General features: G+C 42.6%; 1 protein-coding gene across 2 annotated transcripts in view; it reads left to right on the top strand.

Annotated features, from left to right (window-relative positions):
- ATP8A2 (ATPase phospholipid transporting 8A2) overlaps nucleotides 1-25,796 on the top strand; it is a 674,656-nt gene that overhangs the window by 52,292 nt on the left and 596,568 nt on the right. The window contains exons 1-2 of one of the 2 annotated variants that reach the window (XM_074958626.1): nucleotides 2,202-2,439; nucleotides 21,933-22,077. In XM_074958626.1, the coding sequence (XP_074814727.1) occupies nucleotides 2,397-2,439; nucleotides 21,933-22,077 (188 nt within the window). In that variant the 5' untranslated portion in view covers nucleotides 2,202-2,396. Of the gene's footprint in view, nucleotides 1-2,201; nucleotides 2,440-21,932; nucleotides 22,078-25,796 lie in introns of those variants that run through there. The other variant, XM_074958618.1, reaches the window with a different exon arrangement.

Genomic DNA, 25,796 nt, shown 5'->3' with positions numbered 1-25,796 from the left:
GCCCTAGGATCTCCCTCATGTGTTATGCAATAGTAATGTTTCTTAGGGATGGGCAGAGGTGAATTAAGGCTAAATGGGAGCTGGTGAGATTAAAATCTCATGCTTCTTCCCTCCAAGGGACACCTTTTGTTGCCCGCCCCCAGCAGGTTCTTCCTCAACACCTCCCCCCCGCCACCCGACTCTTATCTTCTCACTCCTGGATGTTTGATCTTACTCTCATGTGAGACAACCGTACTCACTCCACCTTAGCAATCAGCCAGGCTGCTGTACCTACTACTTTACCTTTGACTCACTGTTCCATCCAGTCTCCCTCTGACTGTGGGGACTGGATCCCACGGATCCTGCTTTAATCCATCCCACTAAAGGGAAAGTCTGAAAAGATCTGGAGGTATGCTTTGGATAAGCATCTGAAAATTCAGATGCTTGTTGAAACTCTTGGGAGCTCCTTCCACCTCCCTTGGTCTATAACCTCAGGGTTCAGAAGGGGAGGGCAGTTATCTCAGGAAAAGCAACTAAGGAAGTTGGTGCAAGTTCAAGTAGTTCCCAACCTCCAGTTGTCTTTCTCGGTACCCACTCCTGGTTTATAGATTCCACAGCCTTACCTTCCTGCCAGTGCTTAATTGGTAATGAAAGAGGTGCTGGTGCTCAAACAATTTTTTTACATTCATAACTGATGCAGCAAGCCCAAAGGTGCTGGAGCTATGAACTGCCAAGCCTAGAGGTGCTGGGCCCAGCTCAGCCCTGGCAAGCCCTGGCACAAATTAAGTACTGCTTCCTGCACAACAGTCCTGCAATCAACCTCTTCTAACACCAAATATGCCACTGAGGCCTAGCTGTATTGCAGCCACTCTGTTGGGTCTGGCTACCAGAGATTTCAAAGGAAATCCTCTGGAGAGTATGTACTGAGAAGAAGGATGGTCTTGTGGTTAGAGTGGTAGCCTGGGAGACAGAAGATATGAGTTTTCGAGAGACTTCCTATGTGACCGTGGGCAAGTTACTTAACTGTTCTTTATCTCAGTTCCTGATCTATAAAATGGGGATAATACACACTTATGAGGGTGTTGGGGAAATAAATACATTGAAAAAATTGTGAGGTGTTCAGCTATGATAGTAATGGGGCCCCCACAATGGAGTGGGCAGCTATCACAGGTCTTGGAGAGGAAGGAAGCAAGGAATGAGGGCAAGACCTTCTCCCATCCATTCTGAACTCAGAAGAAAGGATTTGGTTCAGTTCAAATGATTGCTGAATGTTTTATGCAGTGTTGTTGTACCCGTGTTGGTCCCAGGATATGAGAGAGACAAAGTGGGTGAAGTAATATCTTTTATTGGACCAACTTCTGTCTCTCTTACCAACAAAAGTTGGTCCAATTATATATATTACCTCACCCACTTTGTCTCAGCTGAATGTTTTGGCTTTTTCAGCTGGTTGGTTTGTTTATTCACTCAAGATCCCAAACATATACCATATACTTTGCTATGTAGTATCAAGCTTTTTCAAAACTGAAATGAGGAAAAAAGAATAAAAGCACTTAAAATCTCTACCCATTCTAGGATTGCCACCTTTGAAAGCAAAAAAACTGGCAAACCCCGCAAGGCAAGCTCTCAGCAATCCCAACCACAAGGCAACTTCACAATCCCTCTCCCCTTCAACAGCTACTTATAGTCTCTAGAGAGAAAGCACATATAGATAAGATTGATAACATTATTTTCTTACTTAAACTCTGGAAGTAGGAACACTGCAGCATCTTTAGTGGGACACTAACTTTTAACATTAGATATCCTAGTGTAATGTGATAATAGTGCAAATCTTTAGACCCAAGAAAAAAATGACAGATTAAGTTGTTTTTCTGGCAACTGGCAAATCCATTAAAAAAACCATCCAGGCTGGTCAAATACAAGCCAGGTGGTAACCCTACCCCACCCCCAATTAAACGAATGTCAGAATTCTTAAAACATACAATTGCATCCCTTCCTTGGGGAAACAATGTATGGAGATTGTCAAAGGTCTGTGCTTAAATTCTGTTTGGATTTCCTTTTGTTCAGAATTATGCTGCTTTAAAACTCAATGGAGAGGTTGGGGGCAGAGGGAGTAAATGGTTCAGATTGTTATTTTAAAAATTGAAGTGCAGAACTATGCCTGTAATGTTTTTTAAAGCTGAAATCTATCAGAACGTTCCAGTCAGAGCTACAGCCCTCTCTTTATGTGCGCACATACTCTGCACCTTCCTTCTGTAAATCAAACACAGAGCAGTTTGAAAGTGCAAATCATATATTTCACAGATTTACCAGAGGGATCATTTTAATCAGCTTTGAGCCCACTAATGCTGTAGAAACCTTTCAAGCACTGCTGCTGTTTTTATCTTCACGCAGCCAGTGCAAAAGCCAGACTGAACAGCATGCCTCTGATAGTCCACCGCTGGAAGAGATTCATCTCTGTAGGTAATTGTACAGTTGTCAGCTGCTTTTGTTGTGCATGTAATGTAAGTGTGGGTGAACACAGAAATAATAAGATCAATGTTTTTTAGCAGAAAGTCAGCTGGTATTCAGTAAATCTTTAATCTGGTACTAGCTAGAAACTGTAGGTTGTAGGCCTCAGATTTTACTAGGCACCAGAATACAGATAGTTTTAAATTTTAGATATACAAAATGATAGTGTTGGTTTTTTGTTTTGTTTTTCATTTTCTGGTTCAAGTGTTAGCTTTCTAGAAAGCAAGATCATAACTTCTTATACTTTAGTCTGACAAATATGAGAGCTGTTAATGAATTCCACAGGAATGGATACATTGCAGTAAGAAAAGAATATCAGTTGTGTGCTGGAATATTAATAGAGAGATAGTATGAGCCAAGGATATTTTTAGCCTCAGCCAATATTAATAAAGTGAAACAAGGCACAGAAAGAAACATTGTTGCTCATCTCTTTTAAAGATTAGCTCTTTCTGGTAGTTGTTTGGGGGAAATGTCTGATAAGTATGTTTTCAAATATTTCTCTTTATTCAGCCTATTAGATCTATTCTGTGCATGTTATTTATTCATTTTACCACCATGGCTCATAAATGACAGGAATAACTAACTAGCTAACTCTAATAGGCATTATTGGTCCGTGTTATTATTTAGAGCCAGATTCTGATACCCTCACTCACCTGGAACAGTATCTTATTTAAAATCAGTGGAACTACTCAAAGAGTAAGGAAATACTCTTTATGAATAAGGGCTTCAGAATCCTGGCTTTTAGTGATTTGAAGTATGGAAATGAGATGACATAAGAGGTATGGATTTATTTTAGGGCTGTCAATTAATTGCAGTTAACTCAACCAATTAACACAAAACAAATTAACTAGATTAAAAAAATAGTCATGATTAATCACAGTTTTAATCCACTGTTAACCAATAATAGAATACCAATTTAAATTTATTGTAAATATTGTGGATATTTTTCTACATTTTCAAATATATTAATTTCAGTTACAACACAGAATACGAAGTGTACCGGGCTCACTTTATATTATTATTTTTGTGAAAGTGCAATCTACAAGTCGAAGCATGAAGGGGCATAATAATCTTTAGCATATCTGGAACGTAAATACCTTGCAACACCAGCTACAACAGTGCCATGTGAATGCTTGTTCTGACTTTCAGATAATATTGTAAATAAGAAGTGGGCAGCAGCATCTCCCATAAATGTAAACAAACTAGTTTGTCTTAGTGACTGGTTGAACAAGAAATAGACTTGCAGGCTCAATTTTTACATTGTTTTGTTTTTGAGTGCAGTTATGTGAAAACAAAATTCTACATTGTAAGTTGCACTTTTATGCTAAAGAGATTGCACTACAGTACTTACTTGTATGAGGTGAATTGAAAAATATTTATTTATCTTTTTTACAGTGCAAATATTTTAATAAAAATAATAATATATAGTGAGCACTGTACATTTTGTATTCTGTGTTGTAATTGAAATCAACATATTTGAAAATGTAGAAAAACATCCAAAAATATTTACAATAAATTTACATTGGTATTCTATTATTGGTTAACAGTGCAATTAAAACTGTGATTAATCGTGACTATTTTTTTAATCTCGCAATTAATTGAGATTTTTTAAAATAGTTTGATAGCCCTAATTTATTTACATGTTTTTGATCAATCTAATAACACTCTGAAACTACAACTTGTAAAAGGGAAGGAAGAAAGGCTTTAAAGCATGGAGTTTGAAAAGTATACAGTTGCTGTTATAAATCGGTGAGTATCAATGTTCCCTCTAATTTTTGACAGGCTGTGCGCGCAAAAAATTTCTTCTTTCCAAATTGTTGTGCTTCTGTGCAAATTTTTGTGTGCGCGGTGTTTTGCTGTGTGCATGGGGTTTAGGCGCACATGCGCACAGCTTAGAGGGAACAGTGGTGAGTATACTGTGAATGGGAGGATGTCTCTAGAGCGTAAAATTTAGAGCAGAATGATCTCCTATGGACAAAAGCCACTACCATCCAGGATAAGGCTCAGGTATGAGGGGTACACAGCTTGCTTTTTATTTTGCTTTAGCAATACAGTCTTCATCTGTCACGTGTTTAGTCGTAATAGTGCTCTATGTATGCGTATGAAGATATGAAGGATCAGAGTATATCTTTTGTTAAATTTGAATTTCAGAGAAATATTGAACATTTTCTGTATGCAACTTTATTCTAATCTTTACGCAACATGACTTATGTCTCAAACCTAAAATTGGCAGGCCAAAGTAATTAAAAATACATGAACAGAGTAGTAAGCAAAACTGATTTAAAATATTTTCAAAGACTTTGGATAACATGTATTTTAGACAAAGGAATCCAGTGTGTGGATGGAAACTAGGAATGAGTTAGGTGAGAAGCAAAGTCAAGAAAAGCACTCTCTCCAAAGAATTGTAAATACTGTAGGAACTTCAAGCAGTTTGAGGTTAGGTGGAGACATACAATAATAGCAGTTCTGTAAGATGCATTTGAGCTAAACTATGGAGAGAAATATAAATCAGTGTCGTAGCCCAGTGCACTTTTATGGTCTCTTCAGAAACAATGTCCTATGTATCCTGAAAGCCACCCTACCTGTTCTCCTTCCAATGTGCCTTTTATGTGTTTGTGTGGTATTCAAAGAAAGTATTTCAAGGCAAAGTTTTTGATTGGGTCTTATAGGACACCCTACAATCATAGGCCATTAAAGCATTTACTAAGTGGGAAATGAGGGCACACAGAACTCTCAGAAGGTGCTACACAGTTTGCACAGTTAGGCTCTATGGATCAGATTCTCTTCCACAATAAGTATTTTCTCAGATTGTTTAAGACTTGTTTTTGTCTATGATTTTTTTTTTTTTGGTCAATGTCTGTTGAACTCAAATGCCTATAAACACTTGGGCGATAATACGGCTTTATTAAAGATTCTTCTCCCCCACAACACTTTTTCAGTTTTGGATTGAGAAAGAACACAATCCACAGCTGAGACCTCCAAGAAGTCCTCTAACAAAACCAGGAAGATGAGATTTGACATTCATGATATTTCTAATATAAAAAGCAAAGTAAAAAACATATTATAAAGAAACACAAAGGTGCACAAATTCATTTTTTCCCCTTTTTATGTTTCCTTTAAGTCTAGGTAGCCTGATGTGTCACATGATAGCACCACAGTTTCATGGAATCTGCAAAATAATAGAATTGCAGTTCTAAATCAGAGTGCACTTAGGGCCATAGCATTGTTGATGTCAATGGGAGTTTTACTGTTGACTTGAATGGGAGCAGGTTCAGGTCCTAAACTGAGTTGTGTGACATGACATGATATATCATGCGGTATATGGGAGTAACAAGGATATGACGTCTTTTTTTTTTCTTTTAAAGTGTGATATAGCCAGAAAAGGGACTGTAAAAATGGCAACACTTTATTCACCAGATTGGCTCTCTGTGTATCTTTGAGCCATAGCTGTTCACTTTACTGACACAGGGAAGTTTTTACTGCTGTTAGCAATGGAGAGCCAATACAGCTATGAAGGAATAAGCTGGATTCTATTCCTTGTGCCTCGTCAACAAAATTGCCAGGTTTTGATTGAGGAATCTTTGTTACTAATGATGATATAGGATTTTAAAAGAACATAGCTTGATTTCCAGATCCCAGGTTGAATTTGCACGTTGAACAGTTGGAAAAATAGTCTTCTGGTGTAAAAGGAGCAAATTGGATATAGAGTCTGTGACAGCGTGGGATATATGTATATGAAATTGTAAACTGTATTTTATATTAGGACCACCATTTTGTATTATATATCAATTGTATTATATATATTGTATTATATATAACCTTTCCAAAGCAAGCCTATTGTGATGTAGTCCAGAGAGCTCCCCTGCCTAGGAAAGACTTCTTGAAGAACTAACACTGAGAAGCCATCACAGAACAATATGGAGCCATCACCTTTGATTTTCTCAACTGCTGGCCCAACCCCAAGGAACAATGTTTTTTCTACACAGGTGGCTGGTCGATCTGCAGCTTTTCAGCCAAGAGATGTGGCAAAAAGAGACAAACTGTATTTAAGAGGGTGCTTTTCTGAGCAAGGGCGAACGCACATGGCCTCTTGTAAGAAGGACAGGCTGGAGAGAGAGCCTGGAGGAGAGACTCTTCCTAGCCTGTAATGCTGACAAACCTCAGACTCCTAGAAGGGGTGAGATCAGACTAGGGAAGGGTACATTCCAGGGCTTTTATTTTGCAAAGATTTATACCATTCTGTGCTTTTTAAGAGTAAAGTGACTGTAGTTAAGAAATTCCATACTAAACCTGTGTTCCGCCATGTTGCCTCCGAAGGGGTTAAGCTAGAAGCCAGTGTGTCCACAGCTAGGTGAAACTCTGAAGGACCATTGGTAGCAAATAGGGGGCTCGGGAGGTCTGAGGTGCTGCTTTTGGGGACTAGGGCAGCTGAACTGCAGAGTCCCAAGACCCAAGGAAGGGCTCTGACAAGAAATCTGAATTTGGGGGTGTTCCCTAGAAACCCAAAGTTAGAAACAGTGACTAGACACAAATCCAGTTGACTTGAAAGCATGTATGACCCAGTGTTTGAATCTATTTACAACAGACTGGTGACCCTCTAGAGAGGGACTGGGCCAGGTTGTAACAATCAGTAAGGAAGATTAAACATGGACCCCCAAAAATGTTACTGTTCAGAATGTAACTGCACTATAAATCCAGCCACTCTAGCTACCTAGGTTCTTATATGGCACCTGTGACTGTAATCTGTGTTGATCATCGCTGAATTGATTCTTTCTAGTTGATTAGTGCAGTTTCTAAACATTGCTGAAACACAGGAGGTGTTTCAAAACACTGGGGATGGAACATAAAGGGGAAGATTCTGGCTGTTAGTCAGGTATTCAGGTCAACTCTGAATACAGTCTGTTACAAAAATGCTTTTGTTTACTTTTTGTGGATCTCTTCTGTTTCTGATATATTCTGGTAAAGTAGCTAGTTTCTAAATTCTGTCACCCCTCTGCTAAGTGGCAGTAGATTTCAGGGCCTTGCAGGTTGGTTTCATATTGGAGGAGAAATCAGTGATGCTGAATTTGGGTATTTTCTTACTGTAACTTGTGTTACATGCCGTGTCAGCTGACTTGGGCTCACATGTGATGTGACTGTGAAAAAGGCAAACGCAGTCCTAGGATATATCAGGTGAGGTATTTCCAGTAGAGATAGGGAAGCGTTAGTACCATTATATGAGATCTGATGAGATCTCATCTGGAATACTGTGTGCAGTTCTGGTCTCCCATGTTTAAGAAGGATGAATTCAAACTGGAACAGGTGCAGAGAAGGGCTACTAGGATGATCAGAGGAATGGAAAACCTGCCTTATGAGAGGAGACTCAAAGAGCTTGGCTTGTTTAGCCTAAGCAAAAGAAAGCTGAGGGGAGACATGATTGCTGTCTATAAATACCTCAAAGGGATAAATACAAGGGAGCGGGGGGAGAGGGGGACATAACTGACCTCAAGTCTGAGCTTGATAAGTTTATGGAGGGGGTGGTATGATGGGACTGCCTATGGTTGCATGTAGCCAATCTTTGGCTGCTAGCAGCAAATATCCCCAATGGCCAGTGATGGGACACTCGAAGGGGAGAATTTGCCTGGGATGGAAAATAGCAATCTTAGCTCATTCGTCCATTCCCCACAAACCAGTGCAGGACTACTTGCTGCAGCATATCTTATACTCTTTTTCTCTAGTCTAGTTTTAAATGCCTCAAGTGATAGAACTTCTGCCCCCTCCTTTAGGAGACTGTTCCAAACCTATTTGATTTCATCATTTACACATTTTTTCCTAATATTTAGCCTAATTTTTTAAATTAATTCCCCATTAGCCTTATTGGGATCCAGGAAGTGGGCGGGCAAAGCCCGCCCACTGCTAAAGGATCCCCCCCAGCCTACGGGGGGGGGGTCCACAGGACCTGGGAAACCAAATAATTACGAGGGACAACTAATGAACAACAGGGACAGGAGTGCGGTCAAAGGGTCAAATGAAGGGAACCTGACGGGCACACCGAGCAGAGAACCTCGGACAGCGCCCATTGCTCCTCAAAGGTGTCAAAGGAGTCAGTGGACGCCACCCAGAGGAACTCTGCCTGGAGGCATGAACTGACAGAGGATCGGAATTCCCCATTAGCCCTAGGTAGATAAACCCCTGCCTCAGAAAATCTACAATCTTTCAAACTTAAGTACTTGTCAATAGTTGTCATAAGCACCTTCCTCATGAATCATTTTTTGGTTAAGCTATTTCTTTAGTTATTCTAATGAATCCCTGAAACTGCTTAATAATTTTGTTTGCTCTTTGAATCCCCAGTAATTTGATTTGTCTACATCTTTTTTCTGGGGAGTTGTTCAGAGTTAAAGACTATTCTAATTGTATCATTGGAGCCATGTAGAGAAAAGCTAAAACTTCCATGTTTCATGAAGGCATAAGATGGTGTATACAGCCCAAAATTGCACTGGTATTTCTGCCACTATATTGCGTTGTATCTCTTATACTACCACCACTAGACCTCTGTTAGCATTACTTTCCCTAATTAAATCTATGGTTTTGCTTATTTTTCCTCATATATGTTACCATCCAGGTTAAATCTTATTTGGCAACTTTCCATTTTAAGTCCTTCTGTAATGTTTCTCTGGACTTACCTTGTGTTGAAAATGATGTCTATTTTAGGCCTTGCTCCAGCAACTGACTCAATGTGGCTGGACCCTCCACTGATTTTGAGTTTATTTACCATGGTACTCATCTCTTCTAGATCAGGAATGAAATGGTTAATAATTTTAGGCTGATCACATATCTAGGTGGCAGCCTGATGGACACCTAGCCATAATTTGAAATATTGACCCCAATCATTGTTGTCTGTGTTGCCTTTCAGGCATTTTTCATCCCATGTAATAGGGAACATAACCAAACCAATTTGGATTAACTTGTAAACAAAGATTTCATGAAAATCTTCATCTAATTTACCCCCAACTACATTACGTTTCCTTCATCCGGTAATATTGTAATTCTGTCCAAAGAAGTGAGCACATTTATATGAATAATTTAACTTTTCTTAAGTTCGCTTATTTTGTAGGCGTCTGAGAGTGCATGTCTGATGACTAGAGAAATGGCAGCTTTGAGCTTTCATTTATAACTGTGCTGTTTTGGTATCTTCACAGTTGCACTAGCACAGTGTTATTTTAAATCAGTTTATGGGGAAGTGGGACTTGAACTTCTAAGGAAGGAGATTCTACCACCTCCCTTCCTTAGAAGTTTTTCTTCTAAGAATCTTCTAGAATCTCCTTCCTTAGAAGTTTTTAAGGTCAGGCTTGACAAAGCCCTGGCTGGGATGATTTAATTGGAGATTGGTCCTGCTTTGAGCAGGGGGTTGGACTAGATGACCTCCTGAGGTCCCTTCCAACCCTGATATTCTATGATTCTAACGTCTATGTTTTCTGTTTATATTAATAAGATCTTAGAAGATTGTCCTCTCTTATGTCAGTTTCCTGCTGACAGAAAAAAATATTTTTGAATCTTACTTGAAATAAAATTAGTAACAACAATTGGGGCATCCTACAGAGGCACTGGTGTGACTTCTTTGGTGGACATAGTGCTAATTTGGTTAGTATGTTTTGTTGCCCTGGACTTTTTAAAAACAGTGCTAATAGTACTCTGATTCAGCCTGAGCTGTAAACCAGACAGTAGTTACTCTTCTCTCTGCCAAATATTTTTTTACTTAAATTATGAAGTACCTCTCCTCACAGTAAAGACTCGTGAAAAATAGGTGAGGGAGAATTATGCAGTTAAATGAGTGAAATATTTAAAAAAATATATAAGCTCTATTTTTGGGATGTGTTGGATTTATAAAGTAATAAAACTAAAAATGGGACATTAGCAGCCTGTGCAACAGAGCACAAGAAGTGCTGTATATGCTGCAACCTAGTGGTACTGGATCTGGGGACACTTACCTCTTTCTAGGGCTGTTGATTAATTGCAGTTAACTCATGTGAATAACTAAAAAATATTAATCGCAATTAAAAAAAATAATCCTGATTAATCGCAGTTTTAATCACACTGTTTAACAATAGAATACCAATTAAAATTTATTAAATATTTTGGATTAAATATAAGGTGGATAGAAAGCTGGCTAGATCGTCGGGCTCAACGGGTAGTAATCAACGGCTCGATGTCTAGTTGGCAGCTGGTATCAAGCGGAGTGCCCCAGGGGTCAGTCCTTGGGCCAGTTTTGTTCAACATCTTCATTAATGATATGGATGATGGGAGGGATAGTACCCTCAGCAAGTTCGTGGATGACACTAAGCTGTGAAGAGAAGTAGATACACTGGAGGGTAGGGATAGGGTCCAGAGTGACCTAGAGAAATTGGAGGATTGGGCCAAAAGAAATCTGATGAGGTTCAACAAGGACAAGTACAGAGTCCTGCACTTAGGACAGAAGAATCCCATGCACTGCTACAGACTGGGGACCGAGTGGCTCGGCAGCAGTTCTGCAGAAAAGGACCTGGGGATTACAGTGGATGAGAAGCTGGATATGAGTCAACAGTGTGCCCTTGTTGCCAAGAAGGCTAACGGCATATCAGGCTGCATTAGTTGGAGCATTGCCAGCAGATCGAGGGAAGTGATTATTTTTCTCTATTTGGCACTGGTGAGGCCACACCTGGAGTATTGCATCCAGTTTTGGGCCCCCCACTACAGAAAGGATGTGGATGAAATTGGAGAGAGTCCAGCGGAGGACAATGAAAAATGATTAGGGGGCTGGGGCACATGACTTATGAGGAGAGTTTGAGGGAACTGGGCTTGTTTAGTCTGCAGAAGAGAAGAGAGAGGGGGCATTTGATAGCAGCCTTCAGCTATCTGAAGGGGGTTCCAAAGAGGATGGCTCTAGGCTGTTCTCATTGGTGGCAGATGACAGAACAAGGAGCAATGGTCTCAAGTTGCAGTGGGGGAGGTGTAGGTTGGATATTAGGAAAAACTATTTCACTAGGAGGGTGGTGAAGCACTGGAATGGGTTACCTAGGGAGGTGGTGGAATCTCCATCCTTAGAGGTTTCTAAGGCCCAGCTTGACAAAGCCCTGGCTGGGATGATTTAGTTGGGGTTGGTCCTGCTTTGAGCAGGGGGTTGGACTAGATGACCTCCTGAGGTCTCTTCCAAACCTAACCTTCTATGATTCTATGATGTTTTTCTACATTTTCATATATATAATATTCGGTGTTGTAATTAAAATTAAAGTGCATATTATTTTTATTTCAAATATTTGCACTGTAAAAATAATAAAAGAAATAGTATTTTTCAAATCACCTCATACAAGTACTGTAGTTCAATCTTTTTGTTGTGAAAGTGCAACTTACAAATGTAGATTTTTTGTTCCATAACTGCACTCAAAAACAAAACAATGTAAAACTTCAGAGCCTACAAGTCCACTTGGTCCTACTTCTTGTTCAGCCAATCGCTAAGACAAAGAAGTTTGTTTACATTTACAGGAGATAATGCTGCCTGCTTCTTGTTTACAATGTCACCAGAAAGTGAGGACAGGCATTTGCATGGCACTTTTGTAGCCAGCATTGCAAGGTATTTACGTGCCAGATATGCTAAACATTCATATGCCCCTTCATGCTTTGGCCACTATTCCAGAGGACATGATTCCATGCTGATGATGCTCATTAAAAAAAAACGCGTTAATTAAATTTTGTGACTGAACTCCTTGCAGGAGAATTGTATGTCCCCTGCTCTGTTTTACCCGCATATTTCATGTTATAATAGTCTTGGATGATGACCCAGCACACATTTTTCATTTTAAGAACACTTTCACTGCAGATTTGACAAAATGCAAAGAAGGTACCAATGTGAGATTTCTAAAGATAGCTACAGCACTGGACCCAAGGTTTAAGAATCTGAAGTGCCTTCCAAAATCTGAGAGGGACGAGGTGTGGAGTATGCTTTCAGAAGTCTTAAAAGAGCAACACTCTGTTGCGGAAACTACAGAACCTGAACCACCAAAAAAGAATATCAACCTTCTACTGGTGGCTTCTGACTCAAATGATGAAAATGAACATGTGTCTGTCTGCTCTGCTTTGGATTGTTTTTGAGCAGAACCCGTCATCAGCATGGACACATGTTCCCTGGAATAGTAGTTGAAACATGAAGGGACATATGAATCTTTAGCGCATTTGGCATGTAAATGTCTTGCGATGTGGGCTACAACAGTGCCATGTGAATGCCTGTTCTCACTTTCTGGTGACATTGTGAAGAAGAAGCAGGCAGCATTATCGTCTAGAAATGTAAACAAACTTGTTTGTTTGAGCGATTGGCTGAACAAGAAGTAGGACTGAGTGGACTTGCAGGCTCTACAATTTTACATTGTTTTATTTTTGAATGCAGGGTTTTTTTTACATAATTCTACATTTTTAAGTTCAGCTTTCATGATAAAGAGATTGAACTACAGTACTTGTATGAGGTGAATTGAAAAATACTATTTCTTTTTACAGTGCAAATATTTATAATAAATAAATATAAAGTGAGCACTGTACACTTTGTATTCTGTATTGTAATTGAAATCAACATATTTGAAAATGTAGAAAACATCCAAAAATATTTAAATAAATGGTCTTCTATTATTGTTTAACAGTGTGATTATTTGCTGTGACATTACACTCCATATTCTTTATGAAAATATGCTTTTGTACAATATGACATAATTAAGATATGTTTTACTCAAGATAACTCTTGTAAGGTATCATTGGAAAGGTTATAATTTACTGAATATAATTATCCTATTTGTATGCATGTAGCATTTGTGTATCTGAAATTAGGAGTATTGACTATGTATCTATATTTCAACTATGTTACTTTGGGTGACACCCCCTGCTAACACTTCAGGTACAACAATGAAAAAGCCAGATAGTGCTGATGGCCCATCAGCAAGAGACAATGGACTGCAAAAGAGCTTAGTCTTCCTGTGAATGTGTGGGTCAACCTGTGAAGAATGGCTCTAGGGGCTCTACAGAGGCATGTGACCATGTCACCTGATACTGGAACCCATCTTAAATTCTGTACTGTTCCAGGAGAAGCGGGGGAGGGGGGAGGTCAAACTAGGAAACAAAGGATTCCCACTTTATGCAAATCCTATTTAAGGGTGGGGAGTGAGATAATCCTGGTCATGAGTTCTCCCCTGCTATCCCACCCAAGATGACTCCTGGAAACAACTAAGACAGAACTGGGGGAAAGAACCGGACTCAGGCTGGAAGGGTATCTGGCCTGTGAAGAAGATTATTAGAACCACATTTAGAGTGAGAACTTACATGTAACCAGTTTCTTTAGTGTATTAAGCTTAGTTTGTGTGTTTGATTTCATTTGATTACTAATCTGCTTTGTTCTGTTTGTTACCCCTTTTACCACTTAAAATCTGCCTTTTATAGTTAATAAAATTTGTTTTGTTTATTAAACTCAGTTTCTGTAATCTCTAACAGGGCCGGGGGGGCAAGAAGTGTGCACACCTCTCTTCACGTTGAGAGAGGGGGCGAATTTCATGTAACTGTGGGTTTATATTCCAAAGGGAGGTGGTCATCTGGGAGCTGTAGCAAGCCCCTTAAACTGAGCCTTCCCAGAGCAGATCACTGTCTCTCTGTGCAACTGGGTGTGGCCCTGCCTGTGTGCTTGGCTGGAAAAAGCTAGGGAGCCTAGCCCAGCAAGGCCAGGTAAAAGGGGGCCCAGGCTGGCAGAATTGTCTGACTCAGTGGCATCCCAGAACAGCAGGTGGCATCCCAAGGGGTCCAACCTGTGACAATCGTGAGAAATTTTTTAAATCGCTTGACAGCCCTACTTCTTTCATTTGTAGTTTGAGGAATGTGCTCTGAATGGGAATGAAGATGACGTCAAGAGAGACTATTTTATCACTGACATATACTGAACTGTATTTTTACCATAAATGCTTCTCAACTCTTTTCTCATTATTTATTAGTGTGTGTTGTAAGCAGCCTCAGATACATACATGTGCTTCGAATACAATTTCATTACTATGAATTTTGTTTGAGTATTGATTATTTCAACTATTCAAGTTAATAAATAACATAAAAAATAATAAATAATTTTTGCACTAAAATTAATACCAGTGTTGGGGTCTTTCACCAAGACCTCAATATTAGCTTCTGCTGAGATGCATTAGGTTGTTAGCATTCCAGTCTTCCAGAGGTAGGCTTCAGCTACCTGCAGTTGGCCTCCTGAGTGGATCAACTAGCCCTTAATATTCTCACTTTTTTTCTCTTTCAGGAGTTTTAGTTGCCCTGAAACCAAATCAGAAAAATCTATACACGTATACTTTGAAATGGGTTTGAGGTATTTTAAAAAAAAAAGAAAAAAACAAAAACTAGAGGGGACCAGTGGAATATACTTTCCTAGGCACTTTGCTGAAAATAACTGCCATTGGATGCAGTTTGCTCCATTCCAAAAACCTAAAAATATTCCTCAAGAGCACCTTTGAGCCAAGGGTAAATTCCATCACAGGCAAGGAAATCAGCCCAACCTTTCTTTGACTTTTCTGTAGAAAAGTTAACAACAGGCTCTTTGGAACCCCTAGGAGCCTCCTCTAGCACATCATTGGAGACAGTACTGGATGTCCTGTTCCATTTGTAATTTGCAGTGTTGTTGTAGTCATGCTGGTTTCAGGATATGAGACACACAAGGTGGGTGAGATGGGACAAATTTTCAAGCTTCACAGAGCTCTGCATCAGGTTTGGAAAGGGTAACCAGGGTATCACAGTTAATGCAAGGTGGGAGAGATTGTTAAGCATAAGAGGTTCACACATATTGCAAGAAACCGCTTAAAATGAAGGGGGCAATTAACAGTGATAGGATGAAAGGAGGGTTAGTAGGTTACAAATCATAATGAGCCAAACTAGTGTCTCTGAGAAAACAATAAAAGACAAAAACACCCTATCAGCTGTGGGAAAACACTTTTCACAAAGCAGTTACTCTGCATCTGACCTATCAGTCCTCGTCCTCAAAGCAAACCTGCATAACACCTTCATAAGATGAGCTTGGGAACTTAAATTCATACCTCTGTAGATACTAAAAACCATGGTCTAAGAGACACTGGCTTTATGGCTCATTACAGCAATTTGTAGTATTTGTAAAATGTGACTATCTTGGAAATCTACTTAACTATATTATTCATATACTGCTGCTTTATGGCACTGATATTTATAAAGAAAAAGGGAGTAAAATGATACTGTTTGAAATGAAACGAACTATTTCGGTGTGACAGTCTGAAAATACAGGATCCCAATCATAAGGATTTTCAGAAGACTTTTTCCCCACAGGTCAGATATGTACAGCTGCTTTTCTGTCCAAAAATGGCCCAGAATCTGCAAGTGAAAAAACATGCTGAACTTTTAGTCTAATTTATTATTATTTATTTGTATTTTCATATTGCCTAGGCAGCTCAATCGTGGACCAGGACTCCATTGTGCTAGGGCTGTACAAACAGAACAAAAAGACAGTCCCTACCCCCAAAGAGCTTATAATGCCCCGAAATTTGATTAACACAGAGTTGCCCAGGGGTGTCCAGTGGCATTCCTGAATGTCGAGAATGGCTAAGCTTAAATCTCTGAAAACCGAGAAATACAATGTTAAGGTACACGCCACCCCTGCACCTGGACTTTGCCCCTCCGAGCTGCAGTAATCATTGGAAATGGTTTGGTACGAGTGGTATAATAGGTAGACATGAGAAAGTTGTATGCGTTGCGCACCACAGATTTTAATTCCAGCAGTTATCTGCATGCACTCCACCTGCCTTCACTGTATGGAATACGGAAGGGATTTGTTGGAGTAGCTTGGCAGATCTGTTACTGTGATGTGTTGAAAGGTGCATGTGTGCCTCATTTCAGCACTGAATTTTGTCAGTTGTGTCCGTGGAGGTGTAGGAGGGCGTCCTCTTGCCGTGGAGATTGTCAGTTTACGGGTGTACATGACTGTGGTCTTGTGGTTTAGTGAGGAGTAAGTGAAAGCAATGTCTCAGAAGGTGTCTTGTAGGCAAGGGTGAAGGGGAGGTGATTTTGAGCAAGTCTGGGGTGATTTGTGGGGATAGGCCCCAAGTTGAATGTAGGCCAGTGTAGTTAGCTCCTTTTTGCTATGCCTGACTTAAACCTGAGTTTTGCCTTAGGCAAAGAAAAGGTATTAGCCTTTTTCCTACACACCTCACATGCTGTATTCCCAGTGTTCTGTAGCATCTGTATGGGTAGTGCTAGCACATGCTAGGATGGGATGCAGAGATAAAATTCTTAGACTGCTTCTCCATCAATGTCTGCTTCATGGAGCAGCTAGTCCTGGAACCCACAAGGGGAGAGGCAATTCTTGATTTAGTTCTAAGTGGCACACAGGACCTGGTCCAAGAGGTGAATATCACTGAACTGGTTGGTAATAGCAACCATAATATAATTAAATAAAACATCCTTGTAAGGGTATGGGGTGAGGGCATGCCAAAAAATAGCCACCACAGCAGCATTTAACTTCAAAAAGGCAACTACACAAAAAATGAGGAGGCTACTTAAACAGAAGTTAAATGGAACAGCCGTAAGGGTGAAATGCCTACAAAGTGCATGGAGACTATTTAAAAACAGCACAACAGAGGCTCAAGTTAAATGTATACCTGAAATAAAAAAAACACAAAGAAGACCAAAAAATGTCACCATGGGTAGACAGCAGAATAAAAGAGGCTGTTAGAGACAAAAAGACATCCTTTCAACATTGTAAGTCAAATCCTAGTGAGGAAAATAGAAAGGATAATGAATTCTTGCAGGTTAAGTGTAAAAGTATAAGGTAGGCCAAGAAAGAATTTGAAGAGCAACTAGCTAAGGACACAAAAACTGACTTTTATTTTTATTTTTTGCTGTAAGTACATCAGAAGCAGGAAGCCTGCCAAAGAATCAGTGGGACTACTGGATGATCAAGGTGCTAAAGGAGCACTCAAGGAAGTCAAGGCCATTGCCGAGAAGCAAAAATGAATTCTTTGCACTGGTTTTCACTGCTGAGGATGTGAGGGAGATTCCCAGTCCTGAGCCATTCTTTTAGATAACAAAACTGGGCAACTGTCCCAGACTGAGATATCAATAGAGGAGGTTTTGGAACAAATTGATAAACTAAATAGTAATAAGTCACCAGGACCAAATGATATTTACCCAAGAGTTCTGAAGGAACTCAATTATGAAATTGCAGACCTACTAACTGTAGTATGTAACCTACTGCTTAAATCAGCCTCTGTACCAGATGACTGGTGGATAGCTAATGTAACGTTGATTTTTAAAAATAGCTTCAGAGGCGATCCTGGCAATTACAGGCCAGTAAGCCTAACTTCAGTACCAGGCAAATTGTTTGAAAGTATAGTAAAGAACAGAATTATCAGACACATACATGAACACGATATGTTTAGGAAAGTGCCAACAGCTTTTGTTGAGGCATGATTTCCCTTTACAATTTAGAGGATGTCAATAAACTTGGATGAGGATGAGCCAGTGGATCTAGATCTTGGACTTTCAGAAGGCCTTTGACAAGGTCCCTTACCAAAGGCCCTTAAGCAAAGTAAGCAGTCATGGGATAAGCAGGCAGGTCCTCTCATGGATCAGTAACTGGTTAAAAGATAGGAAACAAAATGGTCAGTTTTCACAGTGGAAGAGAGGTAAATAGTGGGGTCCCCCAAGGATCTGTATGGGGACCAGTGCTGTTCAACATATTCATAAATGATCTGCAGAAATGGGTAAGCAGTGAGGTGGCTAGGTTTGTAGCTGATACAAAATTACTCAAGGCAGTTAGGTCCAAAGCTGACTGTAAAGAATTACAAAGGGATCTCACAAAACTGGCAGCATTGTCAAATTAGGCATTCCTGTGTCTGTCTTCCCTGATCTGGGGAGATCTGGTAGGTGTTTTCAGAGCATGCCTACCAGATTAGACCTCCCACACACAGCAGTCGGGGGCAGGCAGGTTGGGAATTTTGGGGTGTCAGAATACCCAGGGGCTAGGGCACTCACCTGGAAAGTGGGAAACCCAGATTCAAATCTGCTCTGTCTGATTTGGAGCAGGTTTCCCATGTCACAGGAAACTTCCCTAACCACTTGGGTATTCTGGGGTTGGTCTCTCTCAGTCCCCCCTGCTGGAGCTGTTCCACTGTGTATAAAATAGGTATTGGGAATAACTGAGAATAACAGAGAATAACTGTATAGCTCAGTGGTTATGGCACTCACCTTGAATAGGGGACAGAGTAGCAGCCGTGTTAGTCTGTATTTGCAAAAAGAAAAGGAGTACTTGTGGCACCTTAGAGACTAACAAATTTATTTGAGCATAAGCTTTTGTGAGCTACAGTTCACTTCATCGGTGAGCTGTAGCTCACGAAAGCTTATGCTCAAATAAATTTGATAGTCTCTAAGGTGCCACAAGTACGCCTTTTCTTTTTTCTTGAATAGGGGAGTATCACATTCAAGTTGCTGCTCCAACAAATAATTAAATTGTTTATACAAAGTGGAAGAACTTCAGCAGGCGAGATTGAGAGACCTCCCCACCAGCATCAGAATATCCAATAGCCTGTTAGGGCATTCTTTGAATAGTGAGAGACCTGAATTCAAGTCCCTTCTATATCAGGCAGAGCAGGAATTTGAATCTGGGTCTACTACATCCCTAATCACTGGGCTGTTGGCTATAATTGCGTGGGTGGGGTGGGGTGGAGCTGTTGGCTATGAGTGTGTGTAACAACTTAAGACACAGAGACATCTATACATCCTGTAGTTTTGCTATAAATCAGGTTTGAGGTGTGACAGAACAAATGAATGAATTTTTGCCATACATATTTTTTTTTGTCTTATCTGTAGTTAATACACACAGATTCACAAGAATTCTTTTGGAAATACTGCTATAGTAATGTTTCTGTAATTACAGGTCAAGATGTTAAAACCTTTTTCAAGTTTCAAAACTGTAAAATTAAGCTAAGGGCTATAGATGTTGATTATGAAGTTCAGAGCATAAAGTGGGTGGTGGTTCATTTTTGTTTTGAATCTGATTTGAGTGTAAAAGTGCTCTGTACACCTTTGAGAACCTCTCTAAGACAGCGTTTTTCAAAGTTTGGGTCACAACCTGGTACTGGGTCGCGGCATGTAAGGCACTGGGTTGCTCTGGTCAGCACTACTGATCGGGACGTTAAAAGTCCCATCGGTGGTGCTGCCCAGCTAAGGCAGGCTAGTGCCTACCTGCTCCAACACCACGCTGCGCCCCAGAAGCAGCCAGCAGCGGGTCCGGCTTCTATTCATATTCATCAGCCCAGTTTACAGAATCCTCATCTTTACAATTCAACCGTGATTCTCTGAAAATGTATGGGCATGCTTACTTTCATGTCTTGTGAATAGTCCCATTGACAGAACAACATATCACTGGACAGACTACTCACATATCTAAAGCAAATTGTGGTGAAGTTTTTGCAGGATCAAAGCATAAATGGGGCCTTACCAAAATTCATTAAAGTCAGTAAGCATCTTTCCATTGACTTAAGTGGGCATTGGTCAGGCTCACGATGCTCAAGTTGGCATATGTTGAATAGAGCAGACTCTCCACCAGGAAGCCAAGGTGTCTCAAGAAATAAATTCTCACTATCTTTTATCTAGAATGGCTGGTTTGACTGATAGAGCTACATAGTGCAGCTGACATTGTGACTGTCTGTACCGTACCTTTGTGTGTTTGGAAACCTTTCTCTTTTATGAGAGCTGAACTTGCTCTTATTGAAGTCAGTGACCTTGCCTATCTTAGTGAATTTTAGCTACCAACAGTTTAGCTGTGTGAGTGCTGGTCTATACAAGGCTATGACACCTTTTGGAGAACCAGGTTGAACTGACCCAGTTGTAATCAGAAAAATGGAACAACCCCCTCCCCCCCCCAACCAACCAAACAAAAACCCCAGCCCAGTGCAGACTGAATGAAATTTGTAAAATGGGGATAGTAATCCCCACCTTTGTGAAAATGCTTTCAGATTCTGGTGTTTCAGGCGGGACTATATAGATGAAAAGTTATTATTTGGATGGTAAAATGTGATATAAAATATTTTGTACACTTGTATCACTTCCCACCTAAGGATCCCAAAGTACATTGCAAACATTAAACCTCACAGTCTTCCTGCCAGAGAGATGGGTGTGGGGATATCTTTTTTTTTTTTTTAAAGAAAGGAGGGAACTGAGGCATCCTGAGTGTCAGTTACTTTCTGACATCAGAGGAAATCGGTGGCAAGAGATAAGCACAGAACCCGGGTGTTCTGACACTCACTCCGTTGCTTAAGCCCCACTAACATCCTTCCCCTCATATTTGTGTTCTTCCTAAAACTAGGATGACCATGTTTCCCAAAGGGAAAACAGGACACCGTGTGGGGCTGGCCCAAACCCTCCCCTGCCCACGCAGGGCTGGTATCGCCACATGTTCCTCTGCACTGCACCCCACTTTTCTGACAAAGCTGATCAAGTCTGCAAGACAAACCGGACAAATGCTCACTTTTGCCCCCCCCCCCCCAAAAAAAAAAGGCAGGACGGCCGGGACCAGGCTTAAAAAGGGGATGGCCTGGCCAGAACGGGACGTATGGTCACCCTATCTAAAGCAAATGAGCAGCAACAGGAAGCATATACTTGGGAAGCCCTCTCTGGCAAGAAAAACGTTGCTACAGCCTCTCCCCAGTACGTCGCCTTAGGTGAGCCTCCTTTACACTAGGGCTTGTGAGCGCTTTTTCCACTGGAGCTTGCATTATTCATCATCAGCCATTGCTTTGGCTAAACACCAGGGAGGAAACTCCTAAAGGCAAGATCGCTTCAGTCTATCATCTCTCTCTCCCCCTCTCCCTCTTTAATCCCCAGGGTGTGTTGTTTTCTAGAGGTTCCCGTTGCCAGGGACAATCCCAGCTCATGTATTCCCACTCACGTCTATCCACGCACCCGTTAACCCCCCCCATACCCACTAAGGCACCATCATGTGCAGGGGCTCTGGGGACCGGCAGAGGCTGCTGCTGCTGACAGGAGGGTGGGTTCAACCGGCTGCGACGGGCAGGGCGGGGTGCCTCCTTTTGTCGCTCTTACTTTGTTTATGATTAGCGGCCCCGGTGAGAGCAGGGCAGGGGCTGTGCCTCCCGCGGTCAGGCAGCAGCTTTCCTCTCCGTGCCGCGGCTCTGCCCACACAGGGCCGGGCCACAGGGGCGTGCAACTCCCGGGCTGCTGCTGCCGCTGCTACCCGGCTCCCCCGGGGCCAAGAGCTGGCGGCGGCCGGCGGCAGCGGCTGCAGCCCAGCAGGGGCAGCCCGATGCACTGGCGGGATCTGTGCACTGTGCAGCAGCAGCATCCCCCCCCCGCCCCCGCCGCTTCTCTGAGTCTCTCCCGCGCTGCTCGCTGACTCGGGCGCTCTCTGCCGCTGTTCCCTGCAGGACCCGTTTGTTCCCCCTCGGGCTATAAGAAGGCGGATGATGAGATGTCCGGAGCCACGTCCTCAGCGGATCAGGCGGAGGCAGCCGCCCGCACCATTCACCTGAACCAGCCCCAGCAGAGCAAGTTCCGCGACAACCGGGTCAGGTAAGAGCGCGCGGCCGCCTCGCGCGGGTGCCCCCTGCCCCCTTCCCTCGCGCCTGCCCCGCGCTCATCCCCCGCCCGGGCGGGGGTAGCCCGTGGAAACCCCGGCCACGCTGCAAGTCCCTGTATTCCTCTGGGGAAAGCAGCCTGGGGCCGAGGCAATGCTTCAGCCGGCTCCCTGCTGGTGAAGTTCTGCCTCTTGGACACCCATGTGTGGTAGTGTAGTCAGGTCAGTAGCTGGTGTGCGGACTCGGGGTGGCTGCAGCCCCAGAGGGGAGCTGCAAGCAGAGAGAGAGGCGAGTGAAAGGCAGGTCGTTTACAGTGGAATCACTTTGTGGCACGAAAATGAGAGAGTCAGTTACAGGTGGTAAACTTTTCTTCCCACAGTAGTGAGAGAGAATTACAAGACTCCTTGGAGCACAATTGTGAGAGCTAATCACAGGTGATATTAAAACCCAGGGTTCTTGCTTGCAGCCCCAAAGATGAAAGGCAATAGTGGATGAGATGTAGAGATAGTAGGTCTAAATCAGATCTCACTTCTCCTGATGTAAAATAGAAGTAACTCTGGTGGAGTTACTTAGGGGCAAAACTGGTGCAAGAGAGGTCAGAATTAGGCCTACTGTTTGGAAGAGGCCTCCTGGAGTCTACACATTTGCTTTTTGTTACTGTTTTCAAAGACATACCTTTTTTATAGATTTTTTAAAAATGTGACATAATAGTAATAGGAAGTAATACAAGTTTAACTGGGCTAGCATACCAGTAATATACATGTTTGTGTGGGACATAAGCCCAAATAATGAAAAGATCATGGCCAATGATCTTTCTGATGAACTTGTGTAGAATGTGGAAGATCTTTAGCTTTTCTGTAACTTTCTCCACTTCACTGTTTCCTTCTTGCTAAATGCCTGTTTGTGGGCTGAGAAAAGTTTGTTTTTAGTTATCGAGAGCACTTGTGCTCCTTTCTGTCTCCCGTAGACCATTGCAGGGTGAAGGGCAGAAAGTGAACATTGACCAAAGTGTGCAGGTTTTTGAGAGGCAGATTCTGTTGTCCTAGGCTGTCTTAAATTGCATGCAAAAAGGAAATACCGTGGGGCGGGGGGGATAGGAGAAAGGGTTGGTTAAAATAAATAATAAGAGATCAGTTACTGTTACTGTGTTACTGTAGTTGGGGAACTGTTGCTCACCCATAGCTGCCTTTTGAGAGCCATCCAGTACATGTTGAAAAGGTTGTTTAGGCACAGTACTACCTAGGGAGATTTTTATTTAGCAGTTCTTCTGTCTCTTTCTTTATTTGCTTCAGACACAGGGTGTTCCTGGGCTATAGGGCAGTGGTTTTCAAACTTTTTTTCTGGCGACCCAGTTGAAGAAAATTGTTGATGCCCCAACCACTGTTCCCTCACAGATCCTAAACCCTGCGCACACGGTGAAACACCTCGCGCACAAAGATTTGCACAGAAGCACCACGGTTTGCACAGAAGAAATTTTTTGCGCATATGGCCTGTCAAAAATTTGCACAGAAGAAATTTTTTGCGCACACGGCCTGTCAAAAATTTGAGGGAACATTGCCTGTGACCCAACGAAGCTGGGGATGAGGGGTTTGGGGTGTGGGAGGGGCTCAGGGCTGGGGCAGAGGGTTTAGGTGTGAGGTGAGGGCTGTGTGGTGGGGCTGGGAATGAGGAGTTTGGGGTGCAGAAAGGGGCTCTGCGTTTGGGGGGGGCTCAGGGCTGGGGCAGGGGATTGGGGCACAGGCTTACCTCGGGCAGCTCCCAGTCAGCGGTGCAGCGTGGCTGCTAAGGCAGGCTTCCTTCCTGTCCTGGCACTGTGGACCACGCTGCACCCTGGAAGCGGCCAGCAGCAGGTGTGGCTCCTAGGTGGAGGTGCGCAAGCAGCTCCACTCAGCTCTCGCCAGGAGGCACCCCCCCCCAGCTCCCATTGGGAGTGCGGAGCCGGTGCTTGGGGCAGGGGCAGTGCGCAGAGCCCTGTGGCCCCCTGCCTAGGAGTGGACTGCTTCTGGCTGCTTCTTGGGTGCAGTGCAGTATCAGAACAGGTAGGGAGTAGTCTGCCTTAGCCGGGCAGCACCACCGACGGGACTCTTAAAGGCCCGGTCGGCAGTGCTGACCAGAGCTGCCGTGACCTAGTGCCTTACATTCTGCGACCCAGTACTGGATCGCGAGCCACAGTTTGAAAAGCACTGCTATAGGGGCACTCCCCCACCAGGAATAAGTCAAAATGCTAGCTTGGTGTTCACAGCTCATGCTCCCTTTCCACGAGGTGTCTGCCACACATTGACTGACTGGAATTCTGCTGTGATACCTTGAGGCACCTCGGATTCAGGTTATACCCCTCTTTACTACAGACCTGGCTGAGGCATGTTGTAGGTTCTTTCCCCTATTTAGGAGGATGCCTACATCCACTGTTCATTACCTCCTCTACAAACACACCAAGAGCAGGCACATTCCTTGTTGCCTTCTGGGTTTGATGCCTCCTCCTCCAGTTGAAAAAGGACTTTGGGGGAAGTGTGAGGAGAATTTGTGCCTCAGATTGTGGCTGTCCCTTGCACAGGAGCACAAGGGCAGAGCTGGAAAAATACACGGGCAGAGCCCGCTGCACCATCCTAAGGGGTGGTGCACAGTCCCATTTCACTTGGTCACCTAGGAGCTCCCTTTGAGGAAGTGTCGCTCTGTATCACACCACAGCCCAACTGGGCCGCACAGAGCAGTGATCTGTGGACCCCAGGCGGGGCTTTGCAGACCATGTCTAAGATTTCCAAAGAAGTCTGCACCTCCATTTGAAATTTTTTAGGGGTCTGCAAATGGAAAAAGGTTGTTCTCAACCTTTTTCTTTCTGAGGCCCTCCCAACATGCTATAAAAACTCCACGGCCTAGCTGTGCCACAACTGTTATTCTGCATATAAAATCCAAGGCCAACGCTAGGGTGTAGCAAGCAGGGCAGTTGCCCAGGGTCCCACGCCACAGGGGGCACCGCGAAGCTAGGTTGCCCAGGCTTCGGCGTCAGCCCCGGGTGGAGGAGTTCAGGGCCCTGGGCTGCAGTTCCTTGCGGCAGGGCTTCAGCTTTCTGCCCTGGGCCCTAGTGAGTCGAACACCGGCCATGCTTGGTGGACCTCCTGAAACCTCCTCGCGGCCCCCCACATGGCCCCAAGATCCCTGGTTGAGAACTACTGTCCTAGATGATGGCCAGTCTATGGGCTAACCTCAGTGAGAGTTTGAGCAAGGACTGAGTGAAATCTCAGGAAGGGCATGTTCTTTTGTTCTTACAAAAATAAAATCAAAACCACTTTGGCTGTTTTAATGATTTATATGAGTATTTTACCAGGATAACCCCCTAGAGATGAAACATCTCATTTCCAAGTGTGTCCTGGGAGCAGCAAAAGGAAGAAGCAGTGCTATAAATCCACTGTCTCTGAAGTGAGAACAAATAAATATAATAAGCAGTTATGCTGAGTTCCCAGTTCTTTAGATAATGCAATTTTTAATGGTTTGCAATTAGTAGTACTTCTTGCAGAGATTAGGTAATAATGCCGTGATGCAGCCAGATAACTAAATAACAGATGATCAAAGCCATATTTATGGATCTGATGGCAAATTTTAGTACTAAATTCTGATTACAACAGCTATTATAACTGGTGCGGTCTTTGTTTAAATTGATACTTACAAACTGTAGGCCTGATCCTGCAGCCTGGACACAGTCCCATGATTTTGCCT

This window comes from Natator depressus, chromosome 1, assembly GCF_965152275.1.
Source record: "Natator depressus isolate rNatDep1 chromosome 1, rNatDep2.hap1, whole genome shotgun sequence".
NCBI classification, from domain to species: Eukaryota; Metazoa; Chordata; order Testudines; family Cheloniidae; genus Natator; species Natator depressus.
The sequence above is the reverse complement of the archived record's forward strand: the minus strand, read 5'-3'. Positions and strand labels throughout refer to the sequence as shown.